The following is a 20039-nucleotide window of genomic DNA, read 5'->3' on the forward strand; positions in this document are numbered from 1 at the left end:
TTTCTGGGGACATTGCTTTCTTAGGTTTCCACTCTTCCCTTTGAATCCCATCCTTTTTCATTTTATTGAGTTTTCTTTATTTGATTAACCTATACAGCTATATGTAAATTGAAAATATTTCATTAAACACATTTTTGTACTTTGACTTAATCTAAATACAGAATAAAAGTAGGAACAGTACATTTACTGGTTAAGGATTATTATAGTACTATATTTTTTAAATGAAACATCTAGGTCAGAGCTAATTTTTACCCCTTACATTGGGACTCCAGTTAGAGGTGAAGGTGTTACTTCTTGTTAAAATGTAAATAATTCTTTCTAGGAGGAGCAGTTTCTTTTTTCCAGTTCATTTGCTTCTTGATATAAATGAGCGGTGCGGAAACATGGAAAAAGACTCCATAAAGCTGCAGAACACCTTGGGAAGTTTGGGATGGCAGGATGTATTGCCTGGATGTTTGACACAGTGTAAGACAGAGGCAGGATCACTGCCTAATTACAGTTGCACTTAGTGCCAGACCTAATCACTAAAATGTTCTGACAGATAGCTTTCTGAAAGACACACTGGGCTCTGAGGAGTCTCAAAATTTTCATTCTGTATTAGGAAGAATATTGGATAGGGACCTGAAGACCTAACTGGGAAGTCTGTGACTTTGGGGAAATCTGTTAACTTCCATCTGCCTTAAGGTTCTTATGTGTAAAATTTTGAGGGAGGTTCTAAGGTCATTTAACTCTCTGAGTGTCGATTTTAGAATTGATACTCATTCTCAAATAATTCATAGAATGCAAACTCCCTGGCAGTTTTTATTTGCTGGAAGTCAACTTGTTAGTCCAATGTTAAGTTGAAGAAACTTTGACTAGAATATGGCAGTTACTTCTATAAACGGTTGTGTTCCAAAGGTTCGAATTTAATATGATTGTTTAGAACATTAGCGATTTGCCCTTAAACAATATTATATGAGGTGTTTATATCCATTAGGTTTTTCTTCAGAGTGTTTGAACTACAGTGTACGTTACTGTGGCATTGTGAGAGGACCCGGGAGAAGGTTTGGGGAAGTGCCAAGATGACCTCATCAAGGTTAATTGGCCCCCTGTTTGCCTTACATGCTGCTACCCTACTTTTGGAGCCCTTTCCCCAGATCACTGGAGCTGCCACAAATGGCTTGGAGGTGTAGAAAGGCAGGGTACTAGGGGAGAGTGGGGCAAAATGTGTAGCTAGAAATTCAAGCTATAACTCTAAAAAATTCATTTTTCAATAGGGCATGGGTTTTTGTTCAGACTCCATAGGGTCTGTAGTTCAAAGCCTTAATGACATTTCCTTCAAGATACCACATTAGTATCTAAGGTGCTAGAGACCACAATCCAAACTTCCTAAGGATGTGTGACATCCTGACATCCAAACAGATGTTCCTTAATGCAAAATTCACCAAATCAAATTTGGAATTTGTCAAGAATGGCCGGAGCTCTATGAACAACTGCTATAATCTACAACTGTTAAAATTTCTTTGAAAGTTGAAATACCCCCACTTATGGTGAATAATCAGTGATTATGGGATCATGATTTGTCTTGTGGAAGTTTTCAGTTTGTGAAACCGTTTATCTTATTGCTAACCTGTTTTATATGGATTATCTCACTCAGTTGTTCTAGAACTTTGCAAAGGTGTCATATCCTTCCCTAATCCAAATTTTAAATTCCAAGAATTTTATAAAAACCAAGCCTATTAAAATAGTTTAATTTTTCATATTTAATGACTATCACGTCTTGATTCAATGTTCCCAAGAGAATGTTTATTAGCCATTGCAACATGGGTTGTGAATATCCTTATATTAATAAAAAATATATATGATATATAAATAATCTAATGAATTCTCAATTTTAAGTCTCTCATTGGGAATCATTCTGATAGTTATTGCTTAACACATCTAGAATGACCAAAGTTTGCAGAGTAAACCTAAGATTAACAGATATTTTCTTGTTTAAATACTGTATAATTTAATACAGCTGATGTGCCTTAACCATCTTATTCCTTAAAGAGAATTCTGTTAATTTTAACAAGGTCAGTTCATAGTCTCTTCCTCTCACCCCTACGCAAGTTTCCTGGATTTCAAATATATAGCTCTTTGTTGTAGTTACAGATGTTTGTAGAAAAATATTTTTAAGTCTTGTTTCCAGGTATACAAATCACAATCTAATGGATTTTAATAAATGTTCTGGGTAATATTTGGAGATAGTATTTAATAAGAATCTTCTTTGCCCACCGTCTAATTTTTAGTTGGCCTGTCAGAAGGAGAAAGGCTATGTCTTCTAAACATGGCTATTTTAGTTCTAGTTAATTAGTTCCAAAAATATCATATAATTCCAAGACAGCTGCCATGGGACCTTGGCCCTGTGGGCTTTGGTTTTTGTCACCTATAGAATATGGGATTGGAGAATATGATGTCTGAAGTTGCTTCTGTTGTGCAAATGTATGATTCTAACTTATTGTGTTCATTCCTTTCTTCATGTCATTTATAAAATAGTATAAATAGAGTCACTTTTTTCTCCTAAGATATTTTTTATTTTTAATGCTGTGTTGCAAAGAATATAAAAGATGTTTGGGAGAAACACTAATCAGTCTATAATCAATATATATTGAACTCTGAAGAGATGGGTTTTAGCTGCTAAGAGTCCATATCAAACAATCCTCATTTTCAAGAAGGCTGCTTCAAATCATGGCAGGTTCTGATTCAACAGAATATATTGAGTACTTATTATGCTATATGTTATTTTGTTTAATCCTCACAATAATCCTGTGATTTATAGCAGTCTCCTTGTTTTTGGTACAGGACACATTTCTGAGAAATATTCTCTCCCATGGTAATTTCTCTAATACTATAGTAATTAAGAAATTTAGGCAAACACATGGTATTATTTTAAAAGGGATTTTGGACTTTAGGCATTTGGTGAAAGATTAGGAATCAAGTCCTTCAGGTGTTACTGTTTACTTAGGAAAAAAGTATGCTTTCTAATCAGGCTATAAGAATAAAGGTCATTATTGTAATCTTTTTCCTTGTCTTTCCCTTATTTTCTGTAGAAGTCACAGGTAGGGAAAAGGCAAAAAATACAGGTACTCCTCTCTTTTATTTTCAGTGCTTTTCTGTCACCAGCATCATCATAAAGCGGAATATAAAAACATGACCTTGCAAACTGCTCTGAGGAAATGTTGCAGTGATCTTTCTCTTCCTCCAGATGGTACTGTCTGTATTAATGTGTTCAGCTAGTGCCAAACAAAGAGAACCACATACTACATTTACTGAGAATGTTTACTGACGCTTTATAATCTTCAAAGATCTGCAGTTTACCTAACAGCAGCTCTATGGGATATACATTTTATAGAAAAGGAAACCAAACATCACACAGCCTCTGTGTGACTGGCTAGTAATTCTCGATATCCAATCAGCTGCCTTGTTTTCACCACTGTCACAATGTTATTTTGACTATTGAGAACAGGTTCAGAAACTAGCAAAAATAGAATGAGTAAAGAGGTAGTAAATATTGATTGAAATATTTGTTGAGTAAGTAATAAATATTGGTTGAATGAATGAGTGAGTGAATGAAAAAGGGACTATAACACAAAAGACTCATCTCTTCTTTTCACTGTGGCCTCTGGCTATTTGGTAGTTCTTAAGGAGGAAACTTTGTGACCTAAGGAGCATTTATTGTCCTGTTGCTGGGCTTGAGATTTTATTTTCAGTGGTAAATGTAATGTCATTGGTAACCATGACTAAAACACAGAAATGACAAGGTATTGAAAAATGCCTGAAAGTGAAGAATATATGTGTAGTAATGACTTGGTGTAGGGCGTAGCAGTAGTACCGTTGACCCTTGAACAACATGAGTTTGAACTGCGTGGGTCTACTTATACATGGGTTTAAAAAAAATAAACATATTGGAAAATTTTTTGGAGATTTGCAAATTTGAAACATCATTTTCTTTTCTCTGGTTTACTTTATTATAAGAATATAGTATAAAATATATATACAAAATATGTTAATCAACTATGTTATCAGTAAGGCTTCCAGTCATCAACAGGCTATTTGTAGTTAAGTTTTGGGAGAGTCAAAAGTTATCTGTAAGAGTTTGACTGTGTGTGGTGGGTCAGTGCCCCTAACCTTTACCCTGTTCAAAGGTCAACTGTAGTTCTATATGTAAAGAAGATAAATGTGTAAAAATCCACAAGACTGAGGGTGTTAGCTTAATTCTGTAATCTTTTGTATGCTAGGTAGTAGAAATTAATCACAGAAAACCAGAACATAACTAAGGTATCAGAGTCAGCTGTTCAGATGTCTCTGGCAAGTCTCAGTCAACAAAAGCAGAGCCACTATTACCTTATCTTAGTGACCATTTCATTTCCAGAAGGTGAAGGAAATACCAGGGGAGCTGATACTCTGAGCCTGATTTTGACCCACTGAGAGATTAATCAGACAAGTGAACATAACAGGAATCCTGAGAGAAAGGCCATGTTATTCATTCAACACATTCAACAAATGATTGAATGCCTTCTATGTGCCACCTACTGTTCTAGATGCTGTAGATTTAGCAGTAAATCCAACAGACAGAATTGCCTTCATCAAGGGCTTTCATTTTAAGAGCTTACAATGATCTGTTGCCCAAAAAAGCTAGCCTCATGGCTACTTAACTGCAGTGACCTTAACTTACACTTCACTTCACACCCTACTTGCAGGGTCACATTCCAGATGTTGTCAACATCTGAAACTGTTTGTTTCAGAAATTTAGAAATTCCACTATCCTTCATTACCACATTTTTTTTTTGAGAGGGCATCTCTCATATTTATTGATCAAATGGTTGTTAACAACAATAAAATTCAGTATAGGGGGTCAATGCTCAATGTACAATCATTAATCCATCTCAAGCCTAATTCTCATCAGTCTCCAATCTTCTGAAGCATAATGAACAAGTTCTTACATGGTGAACGAATTCTTACATAGTGAATAAATTCTTACATGGTGAACAGTACAAGGGCTTTCATCACAGAAACTTTCGGTTTTGATCACGCATTATGACCTATAAACAATCAGGTCAAATATGAATATTCGTTTGATTTTTGTACTTGATTTATATGTTGATCCCACATTTCTCCCTCTATTATTATTATTTTTATTTTTAATAAAATGCTGAAGTCATTACCACATTTTTATGCTCCTATCTCAGAGAGATTGGCCATTGTCTAATAATTGATTGTATTATCAATGTTTGCCTGACCTCTTTCTGTTTCCTATTCAGTCTGTATTCCATTTTTGATAATATGGATTGTTCTCTCACCTGTACCCTTGATTCCCTTCCACTCATGCTTCTGCTGCCTCAGCTCACAGAAACTCCCATCTCTACGTCAGTGACACAATCTTCATTCTCTGCTATTGGAACCAAGGAGCTGAATCCTGCTAGAGAGTCTCAAATACCTGAAAAATTTGATATCACCAGAAATTCATGGGGGTCAGCCTCTACTGAGCTCTCAGCTGGCCATTAAATCCTTTTATTTATTCTTGGTCACTCCTCTCTCCATCCTTATTTTCCTTTTTCTCATTTTGTATTTTGATACCAGACTTAATTGTAATTCTCTTAGGGACTTGACTTGAGCTGTTCTTTCTGTCTGTAATGCCTTTCTTCCCTCCTTTTCTCTCTTTACTTATTCAAATTTTATTCACAGTAAAATAACAGAACTCAATCTTAGATATTTATTGGCAACTTTGCAGGATCTCTTCTGGGCTGCTGTTTTGACCCTATTCCACTCATCAGTTTAACACCTTCTCCCATTTCTCACTCTGAGCTGGTAACCTTGTATTTTATTTTAGTGAGAAAATGGAAGCATCCAAATCTTGGTCCTTTTACTGCTGGATATATTAATCTTCCTGCATCTGTACTCAAGAATGCTCTCATCCTTCTTATTCCATTAGCTGAACTGTCACCATTCCTAGAGTTTGCACACTGAATTCTCTTTTGTTCTTTGCCTACTCATTATTCCTGGAATTATCTCCTCTCATCTGTATTACTTTCCCTGTTGGAGAAACATGCTATACAAACATTCAATAATATCTCTCGTTTTAAAAAACAAAACAAAACAAAACAAAAACCCTCCCTTACCCATGTGCCCTTCAAGCGACTATTTCCTTATCACTTGTTAAGGCAGAACTTCTCAAAAGAGTGGTCTAAACTCCTTGCCTCTGTTTCCTCACCACTATTTGCCGCTCCCCAGAGACCACTCTTTGACAAGGTTGTCAGTAACCACCATGTTGCTAAATCCAGTGATCAGTTCCCAGTTTTCCTCTTACTCAACCTCTCTGTGATATTCCTGTTTCAGGTTTTCTTTACTTGCTTTCTGGGAGGTACCACTCTTTGGATTTTTCTCCTGTCTTACTTGCTGCTCCTTTTAGGTCTCCTGTGCTGAATCTTCCTCCTCTGCCTGACTCAATGATGCTAACCAGATAGCTTGGTCTGAGAATCTCTTCTTTGCTCCATTTACACTCATTCTTGAGGTCCCTACTGTTCAATGCTATAGCCACTAGCTGTAGTCTTCTCATTGTAGAAAGTTCTGTTGGACAGCACTGTTCTGGGTTATTTCACCTATCTGGTCTCATTAAAAGAAATCTAGATGACATAAGTGAAGGGGGAAAAAATTAGTGAGATATATATCTTGATCTAGGTGATGGCTACATGAAGATATACACATGTCAAAATTCATTGAGCTATACACTAATATTTGTGTATTCTATTGTATGTGCCTCAATTAAAAAAATATTTTAAAAAATTTATTCAGCAGTTTGATTGCCCCCCTCCTAAATCCCAGTTTGGTATATCCAGTGTCTACTTAATATTCTTTGCTTGGTTTCTAAGACACCTGTCAAATGTAACATGGCTAAAACTGAACTTTATTTTCCCTCCCACTGTGCTTTTCTGTATGTCTTCCCTATCAGTAAACAGTGCTACTCTTCACACAGGCTTAAAAAACCTTGTGGTCTTTTTTTTTGGCAGGGGGAATGGGGAATGGCAGGCAAGAAGACTTCCATTCTTGGATTGAGGGGCAGATGGGGGAAGAAGACTTCCATTCTTAAGGAGAAACACTTGCAAGGGAACACTTCTATTATTTCTACACCCTCAGTCTCTGAGAAGCAGGAGTGAATGACTTTGCTTATTCTATGTAGTAATTTTTAACTTCTCTTTTTCTCTTGTACTCAATGTCTAATGCATCAAACTTACACTAATCTCCAAGCCCTGGACTACTCTTTTCTCAGATACTCACATGTCCCATTTCCATCATTCAGGTTTTCACTCAGATGTTACCTCTTGAGACATTCTTTGTCCATGCTATCTAAAGTATCATTCCTGTCACTCTGTACCCCTTGTGCTGTTACGTAGCACTTAGCAGTGTCTGACATTACAATGTGTTTGTTTTTTGTCTTTCTCTATGCCACTGGAATCCATGAGGGTAGGGATTTTGTTTTTTCTCTATACCCAGTGCCAAAAATATGAGATGGTACATAGTAAGTGTTCAATAAACATTTGTTGAATTAAATGTCATATTAATGAAATGTCTAATGACATGAAACTAGGAGGTGTAGCTAAAACATTTAGGTCAGCTTTTTGCCTTTTGTTTTGGCCATTCATATTTATATTCTTCCAGTCACTGCATTACAGAAAGTGAAACTTTTTTCCTGAGGAGGTTTTTTGTATGATATAGGCATTTTGTTATTATGTTTTTCACTTATGGTAAATTTTGAGAAAACGCAAATCCTAATATTGTTTAGAACAAGTTTTATTTATTATGATATTATAACAATAATTGTATTTGAAGTTCAAAATTATAGTAATAATGATGATTTTTAAATTTGGCATTATAGCTATAGAGTACAAAAGTAGTAAGACAGGCTCCCTGATTTAAGGAACTCATGACCTAGGGGTAAGACAGTCATGTAGATACATAACTACAGGGTGTCCATTTAGTTTGGAAACAGAAACAAATACACATATGCCCTAAGGAGTCTTCAGTCTATTAAAAATTATATATATTTCTGGACTTTATGGACAGTCAGTATAATATAAGGTGATAAAAATTAGAATACAACTGTGTATAAAAAGTATGGCAGAGGAAAGAAGGGCTCAGCTGATTGTGCTGGCAGATAGAATTATGATCTTGGATAGAGTGAAACTCCATGGATATCCAGGCTGGGCATTGCAAATACAGACATAAAGAAGCCTCGTCAGTTTAAGAGCATTAGAGAAATCCCTCAAGATGGCCTAGATATGTCGCCTCAGTAAGAGAAAAAAACAGATGGATCCTGTTATCTGTCAGCTTTCACTTCTAATGCCCATGCTGAGTTAGCTGGAATCTTTGTAGCACCTCAAGATACATGGCTCAACCCTGTAGTAGTCTAAGATAGAGGGTGCTAGTAGTCAGAGCAGTTAAGATAATACTATATTTATGCTCATAATTGATTCCATGATTTTAAGTTAAAAATAGATGTATCATTTTGATTAGTTCAGGAGGCAGCAGGAACAGGTATGGAGGATGTATAGAGACTCCATTCCAGGGCCATTCCATTGGGTTGAACAGTTAATGCACTGGCCACTGGTGCTCAGCCAGCGAAGTAGGCTAGTGGCACTGAAATCTAGCCAGTACTTTGATGACTGTGTGCCTGATGTGGGGTTGCACAAGCCTGGTAAGAGGTGTTTTTTGCTAATTCATGCAAAATCCAGTGTAGTCTCACTGCAGCTGCCCCATTTCCTGTCTTCTTTATCCTCTGCCTAGGATATTGTGGCATAAGAACTGTTTCCAATCTGAAAGGAATTCAAGACAGTTCTCTATATTTGAGCATTTTGAAGCAAAGATCATTCTGATTTAAAAACTTGTAGTTCAAAAGAAACCTTTATGTTTGCCTTATAACTATAATAAGGAAATATTTTTCATGCCTCTGCTTTGTGTAAACTACAGAGAAGGGGAAAACAGCTAACTAAAGAGAAGCATCTTGTTGCCATCCCAGACATAGGAATTTATCCTTTAGGCATTCTACAAATAGCCTTCATTTTATTGTACACAAAAAATTAATTCATTTAAAAAAATTCAAGAAAAATATGAAATTTGGTGCTAGTTTATTCATCGTTTGGTTTTAGTATTTTCTGAGTTCTCACATATCCTCAAATAGATATCCGTTTATTCCCACAGGAGGGTAATAACCCAGCTGCCCCATAGTATGTAGATGATACTCCAGTGCCTCCTAGAGTCCCGTTAAAAAGACTGGTATGGTCTGATCCTCCTTCTTTTGTAGTTAACTGATGAGTTACCTGGAAGTTTTAAGTTAGGATTTGGGAGAGGAAGGATAGGGAGCCACCATCAAGTTGTCTTTGTTCAGATCAAATATGTTCCAAGACTCCTTCTCTCAACACTGTACTTGAGGCTATTTTTTTTAGCACACTCTTGAAGTTCAAAACATTCATACATCAAACGTTAAGACTGGCTACTGGTTTTCATGTCAGAACTTTATTTAAATTAGTTGTGTTTTACTATTTCCACTAATATGTTTGTTTTTCTTTTGTAGGTGAAGCTTTATTCTAAGAATATTTGTTTCTTCCAGTTTATGAGCTCAAAGTATAAAGAGTATAAATGTCAGAGAAGTGTTGAAAGATTGGTAAGTATTTAATGTAATAGGTATTAGAAGACAAAATACTTGGTTCAGTCCAAGGTTTTACAACTTCATAATTATGTGACATTAATTAAATCCCAAAGTAAAAACAACTAAAGTTTCCATTAGTAGAGATGGATATATAAATTATGTTTTATTCATACAGTGGCATATTGCACAGTGGTTTAAAGGAATGAACATCATGTTGGAGGGAAAAGCAAAGTTACAAAAGAATACATGTATACTATTTATAAAATGTTTAAAAATAATTAAAACAATGCTGAATATTTTTATGGCTATAAGTATTTTAAAAATTATAAAAATGTGTACAGAAATGATAAACACCAACTAGGGAGGGGAAAGAGGTAGTGGTAGGGTATGGCTCTCCTATACTGTAGGGTATGATTTATTTACACACACACACATACAGGCACATGAACTGACTTGAATATAGTATAATGTTAATACTTGCTAGATCTGAATTTTGGCTATAAACTCATGTTATATATTCTTTGTACTTTTCTAGGTATTTGAAATATTTTTAAAAATCTTTAAAAAATACCAGACATTCATCTTTTCAGTTGGCAGTTAGAATGGTTGAAAGGCATTCAATTAAATTCCTTAATTAAAATATTTTTATTTTTATTTTGATATCATTAATGTACAATTACTGGAACAACATTATGGTTACTAGACTCCCCCTATTATCAAGTCCCTCCCACATACCTCATTACAGTCACTGTCCATCAGTGTAGTAAGATGCTATAAAATCATCACTTGTCTTCTCTGTATATACTGCCTTCCCCATGTCCCCACCCGCCTACATTATGTGTGCTAATCATAATGCCCAGTTTTTCCCCTTATCCCTCCCTTCTCACCCATCCTCACCAGTCCCTTTCCCTTTGGTAACTGTTAGTCCATTCTCAGGTTCTGTGAGTGTACTGCTGTTTTGTTCCTTCAGTTTTTTCTTTGTTGTTATACTCCACAGATGAGTGAAATCATTTGATACTTGTCTTTCGCCACCTGGCTTATTTCATTGAGCATAATACCCTCTAGCTCCATCCATGTTGTTGCAAATGGTAGGATTTGTTTTTTTCTTATGGCTGAATAATATTCCATTGTGTATATGTACCACATCTTCTTTATCCATTCATCTACTGATGGACACTTAGGTTGCTTCCATTTCTTGGCTATTGTAAATAGTGCTGCAATAAACATAGGAGTGAAAATATTTTTATTTTAATTAATTAAAAAATTAATGTGCCAAGGGAAAGTCCCCCTTATCACCCCTACCAATGTTGTTTTGTTAGTGCTAACTAATGCACTTAGAAGAGTGGAAGGTGTGTGAATATTGGATAGGAGAATTCAGAATTTTTGTTATGTGTAGATGTTAGGGTTTTATATCTGGAAATCCCAAGAAAATCAGTAAGAGTTCAGTAAGAAGTTTGGATATACAATTACTATAGTAAAATAAATCTTCCTATACATCTTCTATTTACCATTCTTCTATCCTAGATAGATTATATAATAGGAGACAAAATCCCATTCAGAATAATGGCAGAAACTATCAGACACCTTAGCATAAAGCTAACAAATGTGTGAAACTTATTATATGAAGTTAACAATTTCTACTTCAAGGAAATAATAGGATAGATGTGCATGTAGTGTAAAGATGTTTATTGCAACTTTGTTTATGATAATAAAAACTGGAAATAACCAAAATATTCAATGAAAGATTGGCTACATAGTGACAGTACATCTGTGTAAAGGAATATATGTGATAAATACATGCTCAAGAGTGCTATGTAGCTATCAAAGAGAGTGGGAGAGAGCTCATGTGAAAGGATTTCCAAAATACCTCTCTGAATCAAAGCAGATAATAGATATAATGTTTACTTTATGTGTATATTTTATGTACTATGTATATATTTTATGTACATTTTAAAATGAGAACATATTTCTGCATATATTATAATGCTTTTTATTGACTCGACATCTTGTGCTTTCAGAAAGTGGGATTAAAATTATTTCCTCATTAATTGTCATACATAAAAATTCATGTTAATTTCCACTATCTTAGTTTCTAGATGATAGGCCGTAATTATTACCACAGTCTTTTAGTTTTTCACATTTTTAATATCTAGAAGTTGCAGCATGCCTTGCAATTAATGATATCTTATAAGCATTGTCAGTAGGCTGTACTTGTGAAGGAGCTGTTGTAGCCTGCTCATGAATGACCTTGGTCAAAGCTCTTCACTCACATCAGTACTTCAGGCTAGTTAAATGCCTTGTTGATACTCTATCTGATGCGTTTTAAATGTTTCCTGGTTATTATATGAAACTTTCTGCTGATTCCATCTAGTAAGATCAAGAAAGTACCAGCATCAAAATTTATAGAATGATGTGAGCATCTTTGGAAGAAAATCCCAAGAACAGTAATGTAGCACTCTTAAGAAATCTTGCATAGTAAATGGTGCTGATGACCCAGAAGGTGATACTGTATGGAAAATTCTAAGTGATAAGAAGCATTGTGTTATGATTTAATTGGCAGTGTTTTTTCTTTTTTAGTTGTACACTAAATAATTATGTATCTTAAAATCAGTGACAGATTAGGTGAAATAAGTTAATAAAGTTGGATAAATATGGACTGAATGTAAATTAGATTATTTGACTCAAACATTTTTACGGAATGAAAGCTTGTAAAGAACCAGTATTATATATATGTTAGAGGTTATTGCTGCATTTGGGGATAATGAATGATGTACATTTTATTTTTTAAAATACTTTTCTGTCTTCCTAATGTTCAGTAATATTAAAAATAATGGTATTTGTTATACTGAAGAAGGAACTGTTTATGTAACAATACCTAGAATTCTGATGGGAATTCAAGAGTAAAACCATCAGGCTCCAGAATGAACAGGAACCAAAGCAGTATTAGAAGTTTCTGTGGTCTCTCCCTTCCGTATTTACCTGCTTCTCTTTGCCTCCTGTTGGTTCATATTTATCAGTTGGCTTCTTCTGAGTTGTACTACTTTATGACGACTACCACAGGCCCATCTGTGCGACTTTTCACCACATTATGTCCTTTAATTCAAATTGCTAAGAAAGAGAAACAACCTGATTGACCCAATGTCACTTCATCATAGAAGTCACACCTTGCAACCGGGGTGTTGGCTGCTCCTGAATGGGGCATACTTCAGTTTCACTAGGGCCTAGACGCTGGCTGTGCCTCCTAGCAGTAGACATAGTCACATGGCCCAGCGCCTTCTCAGCAGGGACTGCACACAGGGCTTCTCCCCAAGTGGGTGAAGAAAAGACTCTGCAATACATCTTATCTAATTTAACCTCTCCAGGTTAAAAGTTTGTGAAGGTTACTGGATGTCTCAGAATTACTTATATCCCTAAAATGAAACTACTTTGAAATTCTTAGGGGATTTTGTTATTAATGATTCTTTTCTGAATATTTATACGTTTTTTCTTTATATTGTTGCTTACCATGCTCTTTTGTCCGCTTTACCTCACTGTTTTCCTTAATCTTACAATGGCACATTGCCGTTTGTTTGATTCAGATATGTAGTAAAAAGTAAAGTGGCATAACTTCAACTGGTAGAATTTTCTGATTTCTGTTCACCTGGTGGTAAATCCTCCATGCACCCACCCCTGGTGTTCACACTCAACTCTGGTGTTTGGGGAGGGTGGGTCAGTGATTGTTGGTTTTACCAGGTAAAAAACAGTTAATATTTTTAAAATATCCATTTATCTTTTAAAACATGTAAAACAAGAAAATTTTATAAGTAATGGCCTTACTTTTAGTCTTCGGTCAGGCTATATAAGGGAGAAAATAAGGATCTACTTAACTCTAACTACTCGCTAATAACTTCTACCTAAGTGTTTCACTCAATGTTCTTGGTTATGCTTAGGCATTTCACACCCAGAGCTTATTGCTGCCATGAAGGAATATTTAAGGAGCACCTGTGTAGGTCAGAATTATGTCTGAAAATATTACAGGATTAAGTACCAGTGCCCAATAATTTAAAGTCAGTCTTTGGTTGAAAACAAACAATAAAAACACATACTTTTAAATGGAAATTTTTGTTTTTCTAATCTTTTTTGTAATATTTGTGTTACAGCTCGGTCATGAGCACTGACAGTAACTCCTTGGCACGTGAATTTCTTACTGATGTCAACCGGCTTTGCAATGCAGTGGTCCAGAGGGTGGAGGCCAAGGAAGAGGAAGAGGAGGAGACACACATGACGACCCTTGGACAATACCTTGTCCATGGCCGAGGATTTCTGTTACTTACCAAGCTAAATTCTATCATTGATCAGGTAACATTTTCATATCCCATAATTTTTTCCATCACTATATTATAGTTAATTGTAGATATATGATATCTGGGTTACATGGTTTCTGAGAATCTCTTTGAGATAAATTTCTATCACATCACTCCAGCAAAGAAAATTAGCCCCATTTATGAACATATTGTTTATCTGGATATTTTATTTATAATTCCAAGAATAACTTATAATTCTAAGATATTTCAGTAACTGGCCTCTCTTCTAAAATGGCTACATGGATTCTATGCCTTTTATCATAGTTATCAGTGTGAGATAATTATGATTTATTAGTAGAAGTATTACAATTCAGAAGCATGATGAATTTGCACTTTCAGTAAACATCAGATACATTTTTGAAAAGTTTAGCGTAAATTATCTTTAGAGAGTTTAGTAATTCTGGGGTTAAATTAGGAGCCTTTGTATAAACTAATAACTACTGAGTCCTTTAGCTTACATACATCTAGTTTTTTGTACATTATTGTGTTTGCTTAAAGTGTGGTATGACCACATGATATTTTGCTGTTTTCTTAGTATAGAATTAACAGAATTTTAAAATTAGTTGGGACTGTAGGATTTTTCGTTCAGTCTCCTTTTTGTAGATGAAAAACTGAATGGCAGAAACATTAAGAAACTCAGACAAGGTTAACTTGAAGCCCAGATGTGATTTATATCTTTATTTCATTTTACTAAAAAGCAAATTTTATTTTATGAAAGAAAAACTCCACCATCTGCTTTCAGAGGACCAATTAATATAGGTAGATACTAATATTTTAATTAACATAAATTAAAAAGATAATTTCTCTGCAGCACCAGACACTTTTAAACACTTTAAATGTTATGCCTTAGATGTAAACTTAAACTTAGCCATTGTTAAATAAAATTACTTTGCTACGAAAGCATTTTCCTAATAAATACATACATTGAGTAAATAAGAAACTAAAATTACTGTAAGGTAAAGAACCTAACAGATATAAACTAGGAAGTAATTGTTCACTGTGGTGTCTGCCTGTCATGGAATTTTCCAGAATATTTGCAGGTTTATATATTTTTATTTTTCATAAATGTGAGATATTAAATGTATGACTAAAATGTAATTTAATTTTTATATATTTGTGTAGCTTTCTATAAATAAATTTTAAAATCAGAAAAATTCTTTGTTACACCATGTGTAGTGATTTTTTTATTTCAAAATTTTAATGATTTAATATGCATATATGCGTATCGTGCTCTGTTCATCTTCTTAGCCCACATTAAAACAATTCATTGCTTTCTCTTTTTTTAAGATATTATATAAATGGCATTAAAAATGCCAAGTAACTTGGAATAAATCTAATAAAATATGTACCAACTTCTGTATAGAATTCTGTAAGGCACTGTTGAGAGAAACTGAAGAAGACCCAGATAAATGCAAAACTGCATAATTTTCATGTATTGGAAAAATCAGTATTGTAAAGAGAGCTGTTTTCTCCAAACTGATCTATAGATTCCAACACAGTCCCAATCAAAATCTCCATTGCTTTACTTTTATGACAGCTGTATTGAAATATAATTCACATGTCATAGAATTCATCCATTTCATATGTGTCTGTGTGTAAGTCAGAGGTTTTTAGTGTAGCCACAGATATGTGCAGCCATCACCACAGTCAATTTTAGAACATTTCTGTCACCTCAAATAGAAACCTTGCACCTTTTAGCTGTTACTCCCCTATCCCTCCCATCCTCCATGGCCCTTAGTAAACTCTAATCTACTTTCTGTCTCTATAGACTTTATGATTTCTCTTTTAAGTCATGAAATATCTTTTAATGTTTTGGTAAGTGACTGAAATCATTCCAGTCATAATTATAACAATATTTTTTCCTGTGGTAAGATGTAAGCTCTTTTTTCTGTAGTTACTCACTTTTTTAGAATATCTGTAGCAATGATAGTAGGAACAGTAGAAATAGAATGAATACTAGGGCTTATAAACATTTAAATGTTTAATCTAGGAAATAGAAAATGATCACTTGGATCTTTAAGGGGAATTTAATTGCACAAGTTTCATTATTTAAGATGGTATCCAAAACACTAGATTCAAAACTGTATGTTTCAGAAGGAATTTTCACTTTTATATCTGTGCTTCTCATGAGTAGCACTAATGTGAAAGCCCTTGCCCTTCACTGCAGACCTTTTGTGGAAGGACTTTATTAATCAATATTTATTAATAGATACTTAAAGAATTAAACAGACCCATATTGATATATGATTTAGATATAGTAAGTGCACAAATGTTAAGTGTATAGTTGGATGAGTTTTGACAAATACATACTTTTGTAACCATCACCTAGATCAATGTTTAGAACATATTCACCCCCCTAGAAAGTTCTATCATATCCCTTTTCAGTTAGCCCTTGCCCTTCCCCCACCACAAGATAACCATTATTCTGATTTCTAACATCTACCTGTAGTTTGTTCCAGAACTTCATGTAAATGGAATCATGCCATATGTACTATTGTGTCTCAGAGATTCATTGGCGTTGTGTGAATTGGTAGTTCACTCCTTTTTGTTTCTGGTTAATATTTTGTTGTACTGATATACCACTGTTTATCCATTCACCTGTTGTTTAACCATTTGGATTTGTTTTCATCTGGCTATTATGAATAAAGCTGCTGTGAACATTTTTATAAAAGTCTTTGTGTGAATATATTTTCATTTCTCCTGGGTAAATATCTAGGTATACAAATGCTAGGTCATAGGGTAGGTGTTTATAAGAAACTGCCAAACTGGTTTTTAAAGTGGTTGGGCGTACCACTTTTAATTCTCATCAACAGTATATGAGAATTTTAGTTCTTCTAAATTCTAATATTTGACATTGCCAGTCTTTTTAGTATTAGCTATTGTAAGTGAATATGAAATAGTAGTTCATTGTGATTTTAATTTGCATTTCTCTGACAACTAATGATGTTGAGCACTTTTTAAAAATGTGCTTATTGGCCATTTATATATTCTATGCATGTTCAAGTTTTGCTCCCATTTTTAAAGTTCAATTTTTTGTTTATTATCCAATTGTAGTAGTTCCTTATGTATTCTGAATAAAAGTCTTTGTGGATTGTGAATATTTTCTTTGTGGCTGACCTTTTTATTTCTTGACAATGTCTGTAGAAGAGCATATTTTTTTCTTTTGTGAATAGTGCTTTTTGTATCCTAAGAGATCTTTGTCTTGCAACCCCAAAGTTGCAAAGATTTTCTCTTGGGTTTTTTCTAGGAGTTTTTTAGTTACTATTTTTACTTTTAGGTCTGGGACCCATTTTGAGTTATTTGTATATGGTGTGAGGTAGGAGTTAAGGTTTCTTTCAGCCCCCCTCCCTGTATAGTTAATTACCTAGTTGTTCCAGCAATGTTTTTTCTTAAAAGTCTGCTCTTTCATCACTGAATAACCTTGGTGCCTTTCTTGAAAATCAGTTAACCATATATATTTATGGGTTTATTTCTAGATTCTCTGTTCTGATCCACTTATCTGTCATCTGTTCTTTCACTAATACCATAGTCTTTTGATTACTGTGGCTTTTATAGTAAGTCTGGAAATTAGGTGGTGTTAGTTCTCCAATGTGTTCTTCATTTTCAAGAATGTTTGACTATTATTCAAGATCCTTTGCATTTCTATATAAATTTTAGAATCAGTTTATTTCTACAAAAAGGCAAGGATTTCAGTTGTGATGGCATTGAATCCAGTAATCAACTTGGAGAGAATTGACAGTAAAATGGTTTCTCAGTCCATGAGCATGGTATAAATCTCTGTTTGTGTCTTCTCTCATTTCCCTGAAATATTTTGTGGTTTTCAGTGTAGAAGTCTTGCATATCTTTTGGTTAAATTTATTCTAAATAACTGTTTTTGATGCTATTGTAAACAGAATTTAAAATTTCTATTTTCTGTTGTTTCTTGCTCAGAAATACAATTAATTTTTATATGTTGACCAGTTGTCCTGTGCCTTTGATAAATTAATTTATATTTATTTTGAAAAATTTCTGTAGATTCCTTAGGATTTTCTATGTACACAATCATGTCATCAGTGAGTAATGATAATTTCACTTATTTTCCAGTGTCTTACCTTTTTATTTAATTTTCTTGCCTTTTTGTGCTGGCTTCAAGTACAAAGGTGGATAGAAGTAATGAGAGTGGCCATCTTGCCTTGTGTTTGACCTTTGGGGGAAAGTATTCAGTATTTCACCTTTAAATGTGATGTCACCTCTAGGTTTTTCTTAGGTTCCTTTTATCGGAATGAGGACGTTGTCTTCTATTCTCATTTTTTTGAGAATTTTTATCCTGAAGGGAATAGGATTTTGTCACATGCCTCCTCTGAATCTACTGAAATATTATATTATTCTTTCTTTTTATTCTGTTAATGTGGGTGAATTACACTGATGATTTCTAAATGTTGAACCAACTTTGCATTCCTATAAGCCCCATTCAGTCATGATTTCTTATACACAGACATGCTAATATATTTATTCTTAGGGAAAAACTGTCTGCTAAATTAGCAAAAATGTATTCTTTTTAATGGTTAAAGTTGGCAGTTGAAGCCTATACACTGATCTCTCAGTTTTTGATACTTTGCCCAGCCTGAAAAGTAACAATTATCCTTGATTTTGATCTTGACACCAGTATGAACTAGATGGGTTGCTTTAGTTAGTGACTTAATTGCTCCAGATCTCAGTATCCTCATCAGTAACATAAATACATCTACTTGAGTGACTTAAAAGATCTCTTCCAGCATAAAAATTTTTGTTTCTGTGTAATATTTGATAGTAAGGTTTCACATTTCTTCTATACCCTGATTATGAATACATATAGCTTAATTATGATGTAATGAGTAGAAAATTATAATTTGTTACCAACACAATATAGCAAAATTGAACTAGTATCACAACCATGTGTTATAAATATGTTTTAAAAATTCAATATGTATAATTTCCATATTTGTCCACACTGTGTTTTATAAGGTTACTTATTTTGCTAGGTAAAATATAAAGTTTTACTGGAGTTATATACATTTATGAACAAAATAGAATTTAAAAAATATGTTTCTTTAATCTGAGCTGTTTTCTGTGTAACAGAGTACTTTATTCTTTCTACATTTTATAGTATTAATCACTTTAACATATAGCACTACATAAACGGGCTATCATAGTAATATGTAAAATAAGTATGATCAGACCTTTACAAGTGTAGCTACACAGTTCAGTCCCTGGTTTATTCAGCAGACCATTTAAGTACCTACTACATGCCAGTGCCCCAGCTAGTACCAGAAATAAAAGAACAGAGACTGTGTTTACCAGGATCTTAACTTTTGAAGAGATGGACAGAATAAAAAAAACAACAGTGACAAAACCGTGTAAAAGTATACAGGAAGTGCATATGAGAGGGTCATCAGGAAATGTTTCCTCAAGAAATTGACATCTCTAAATGGGGATTAGCAATGTAAAGAGGCAGGAAGCATTAGACCAAGGAAACTGCAAAGACAAAGACCCTGGGATCTGGAGAAAGAACAATGCATTTGATGAAGTAGGAGTATTTTACTGGAGTTAAAGTCTGCATGTGGGTGGTTGGCTAGTGAGGAGACTGGAAAGCAGAGCCCATGTGATGGAACCTTGTGTACCATATTAGGGAGTCTTAATTTTATTTTGAAGACACTGGAGAAGTTTTTTAGGCAAGAGAATAGGCAATGAAAATTATTCTTCAGATTTGACAAGGAAGTCATTGGTAATATTAGTAGCCGGAATTGTTCCAGTAGGAAAATAATGTGAACTTTTAGATTTAGTACGAGTAATAATAATAAGTAAGCTTTAATTTACTATATCTAATCCTACAGACTCTGTCTACACATATGCCAAGATATGTCTGTGCATGATTAGTCTGGCAGGAATGAGGGAATGTGGGGGATGCTGGCATTCCTACTTGAAATCGTAAGAGTATAATTGCAGTGGAAATTTTAGCCACTTGATAGTAAGTTAACCCTTTGAGTTATGCACCCAGGCTAATAGATAGAAGC

General features: G+C 34.3%; 1 protein-coding gene across 7 annotated transcripts in view; it reads left to right on the forward strand.

Moving 5' to 3' along the window:
* The window catches only part of LYST (lysosomal trafficking regulator), a 239092-nt gene that overhangs the window by 15667 nt on the left and 203386 nt on the right, over positions 1-20039 (forward strand). For all 7 annotated transcript variants that reach the window (XR_012133309.1, XM_073241266.1, XM_073241262.1 and 4 more), the window contains 2 exons: positions 9590-9679; positions 13804-14002. Coding sequence is in view for 6 of the 7 variants with exons in the window: in XM_073241266.1 (XP_073097367.1) it covers positions 13811-14002 (192 nt within the window). In the remaining variant the exon portion in view is untranslated. The remainder of the gene's footprint in view (positions 1-9589; positions 9680-13803; positions 14003-20039) is intronic.

Source organism: Manis javanica, chromosome 7 (assembly GCF_040802235.1).
Source record: "Manis javanica isolate MJ-LG chromosome 7, MJ_LKY, whole genome shotgun sequence".
Lineage (NCBI taxonomy): Eukaryota > Metazoa > Chordata > Mammalia > Pholidota > Manidae > Manis > Manis javanica.